The sequence below is a fragment of the Vicia villosa genome, unplaced genomic scaffold, assembly GCF_029867415.1.
Source record: "Vicia villosa cultivar HV-30 ecotype Madison, WI unplaced genomic scaffold, Vvil1.0 ctg.000203F_1_1_1, whole genome shotgun sequence".
NCBI classification, from domain to species: Eukaryota; Viridiplantae; Streptophyta; class Magnoliopsida; order Fabales; family Fabaceae; genus Vicia; species Vicia villosa.
In genome coordinates, this window is record NW_026705067.1 from 165,230 (window position 1) to 168,878 (window position 3,649).

Here is a 3,649-nt window from a genome sequence, read left to right on the forward strand (position 1 = left end):
CTATATCTCATTATTCGATTAAAGAGGGTTGCATGTGAAGATTTGGGGCTTGGGGACCCCAAATGCGTTGCTGATTTTTCTGAGTTTAGAAGAGTTAGCTGTAGTGAACTATGTAGCGAATAAACATGGGAGTTGAATTGATTTATTCGTTAGAGCTCGCTACCATTCGCTGTAGTGAATTGGGGCTTCGCTGGGAGTTCGTTGTAGCGAACTGACCTGGATTTGAGAAAGTTTGATTCTGCTTGAGTTCGCTGTAGCAAACAGAAGTTCGTTGTAGCGAACTAGTCTGATGCAGAATTTGTATTTCATCCCTAATGAGTGCAACTTCGTTCCATATCGGAAACCGAAAGCCTCTTATGATTGGTATGATATCCTGATGCATGTTTTAAGTACTAATTTAATTACTCATGAATATTTACTCATGCTCAATGATGTAGCATGATGTAATGCAATTGTATGGAATGATTCATGAATGATTGTTTTGGCCCATTGTTTTGGTTAAACATTCGGGATTGTTGCTTTGTGTGTTCTGGTGCTTGTTATGCGTGTGGTATGCTAGAATTGAAGTGGGCCCCTACTAGGTGGTAAGGCACCATTGTGTATGGACTAGTTTCCAACAATACCATTACAAGTGTGCTTGTGAGAGTCTTTATGGCGTGTCTCACATGGAGAATACACCTTGGCGTTCTTGGTATGATTAACACACCTGAGCTACCATTGCGAGTGTGCTTATGAGATTCTTTATGGTGTGTCTCACTTAAAGAATACACCTGGCTTGCTTGGTATGGTGGAGTTGTGATGCCAATTAGGCGATATCACTTGGATAACTCACCTCTAGTGGTGCCACGTAGGCTACACCATTAGGCTCCTAACCGGTTGGGCTTGTATAGTCAATTAGGCGTATTTGCACTTGCGGGAACCATCTTGCGTATGGATGATGGTGGGGCTGTGACGCCGTGTAGGCAATGTCACCGCCGTAACTCGTCACAGATATGATTCCATGTAGGATTTGACCGTTTCATCTAGCGATAGTCTTGTGCGATTCTTCTTGACGACAGGTACTTGGTGACTCACCGAGGGTGTGTGTGCAGCCTTGGTAGTTTGGTTGTTACCACTTATGGATTCCTCGTACATGGGTATGGGTTGCATACATGTTTGCTATACTATTTGTGTACTTGTGACATGATGACTACTATGGTGGACGAATCATGCGCTTGCTCCATATTTGTACCGGATGTGAGGACAACCCCGAATCAATGGAGGATTCGTTCTGTTATGCATGTACCCTTTAGATCCGAGTGGACCCATAGGATTGGTGGACTCACTCAGATTTAGTAATCTCATCCCATTCCAATTCTATCTTTTTCAGGTGGTTCGAGGCAAGATCGCGGCAAAGGCAAGATGGACTAGCCCTTTAGCGTTTCTTGATGGATGCTTATCTTTTGTTCCATTTCGTGCGTATCTTAGTTCTTTGTTTTGGATGATGTACTGACTTATACGGTGTATTATTTTGGCCATGATACATTCGGCTTTTGTACCTTGTACTGATGATGTACTTTCTTCTCCACTGCGATATTATGTTATGTTGTCTTTATGTACCATTATTAGCATTACATGCATATTATTCTAGACATATATGTGTGGGGTGTTATAGTTGGTATCAGAGCAGGTCGATTCTCGGCATTGCTAAGACACATCTTAATGCAGTACAATTCTACCTAATATGTGTATAGCCAGCATGATTCCTTATGTATTACTTATGGCATTAAGCCTGATCAACTTGATTCCGTGTATAGGGCAGACCGGGAGATGGCTGAGCAACGCAGAGGTCCCAGAAGGCCCAGAACAAGGGATGTGGAGCCCGAGAAAGAAGTTAGGAATGCGGGCGTGCCTTGGCAGTAAATAGTGCAATAGATGCAACAGCAGAATCAGATGATGATGCAGATGATGCAAGGTATGCACGGGAAATAACCTCCTGCTCCAGCTCCTGTTCCACCAACAGCAACTGGACCAGATTTTCGTGCTTTCTTCAGAATGGATCCCCCAGAGTTTGCAGGTGGTCTTGACCCGGTGTTAGCTCATGATTGGTTGACTGGTTTGAAGAGAGTATTCCAAGCAATCCATTGTAATGAAGAGGAAAAGGTGATTTTTGCCACACAGAAGATGAAGGGGTCAGCTCTTAGGTGGTGGAATACAGCATCGACCTATTTCACTACACAAGAGATTCCTAAGGACTGGCACCACTTTAAGGCGGCCTTTTTGGAGAAGTAATTTCCTAACAGTGTTTGGACTCAGAGGGAAAGGGAGTTTCAGAACTTCAAGCAAGGCAACATGTCTGTGTCAGAGTATGCTGAGAAATTTGAGGACATGGCTGATTACTCACGACAGGCTGTTTATGCTCCTGATGATTTATGGAAGATTGATCAATTCTTGATGGGTTTGAGGGCCGACATTTCTCATAGTGTGTCCCAGAGAGAGTTTACTACATATGCTGAATGTTTGAGGCAATGTTATGTTACAGAGAACAGTTTGAAGAGGGTTCCAGAAGAGAGGAACCAGAACAAAACCAATTTCAGGGAACAGGGAAAATCTGCTCAACACCTAAAGCCCCGTAAACTTCCATCCAAGAAGAAGCAAAGTTATGGTGACCACTCTAATTATCCTCCTCGGTGTGATAAGTGCAAGAGAAGACACCATGGTGAATGCAAGCCATTTTCAGTTACTTACTACGAGTGTGGGGAGCCCGGCCATGTTATTAAGAATTGTCCAAAGAAGAAAACTCAGGAGAAGACTGCAGGGCGTGTCTATACTTTAGATGCGAAGAAGGCCAAAGGAAACAACAACCTCATTGCGGGTACGTGTTATGTAAACAACCAACCTTTATGTGTTTTAGTTGATTGTGGAGCTACTCATTCTTTTATCTCTACCGAGTGTGTTTACTGACTTGGTTTGGAAGTTACTCCATTACCCGACGCTATGGTCATTTCTTCGGCAACGGACGACTGATATGTAAGGATTGTTCAGTTTCTTTTAAAGTTCGTGACTTCTCGATCGATCTAATTTGTTAACCCCTTAAGAGACTCGATGTCATTCTTAAAATGGATTGGTTGTCTCCTAACTCGGTGTATATTGGTTGCAAGGAGAAGGCAATATTCATTCCTGCATAAGAAACCACTTCCGATGATGCGATTACCAAGCTGATTGAAGGTACGGTCAGCATGGTTAATTATCTCTTCTCTCAAGAAAGATCCTTTCTTTTAGTTATTTCCAAGGAACCTTCTATAAGGATGGAATTGTCTGAAATTCCGGTAGTGTGTGAGTTTCCTGATGTTCTTCCCGAGGATATCACTTCTCTTCCTCCGGAAAGGGAAGCGGAATTCTCAATTGATCTCGCTCCTGGTACTGCCCCTATTTTTATAACTCCCTATAGGATGTGTAACAGCCCGATTTTATTAGATATTTTATTTATTAGATTACTAGTGTGTTTTATTATTTATTTGTTTATTTAATTATTATGTGGTATTACTAATTAATTGAAATATCTAATTATATGCATAGTTGTGTTTTATGGTTTAATTAGGTTATTAGTAGTATACTATGTACTGTGCCTAATTAATAATTGGATGGGTGGGTAATAACATAACTAAGC

At 41.8% G+C, this 3,649-nt stretch overlaps 1 protein-coding gene across 1 annotated transcript; it reads left to right on the top strand.

Annotated features, from left to right (window-relative positions):
* Nucleotides 1-2,331: 2,331 nt before the first annotated feature.
* On the top strand, nucleotides 2,332-2,943 carry LOC131625295 (uncharacterized). Its single transcript, XM_058896175.1, has one exon. The coding sequence runs from the start codon at nucleotides 2,332-2,334 to the stop codon at nucleotides 2,941-2,943; it is 612 nt and encodes a 203-aa protein (XP_058752158.1).
* Nucleotides 2,944-3,649: the final 706 nt, after the last annotated feature.

Coding starts and splice junctions, on each gene's coding strand:
- LOC131625295 (XM_058896175.1), top strand. CDS start 2,332: ATGTCTGTGTCAGAGTATGCTGAGAAATTTGAGGACATGGCTGATTAC.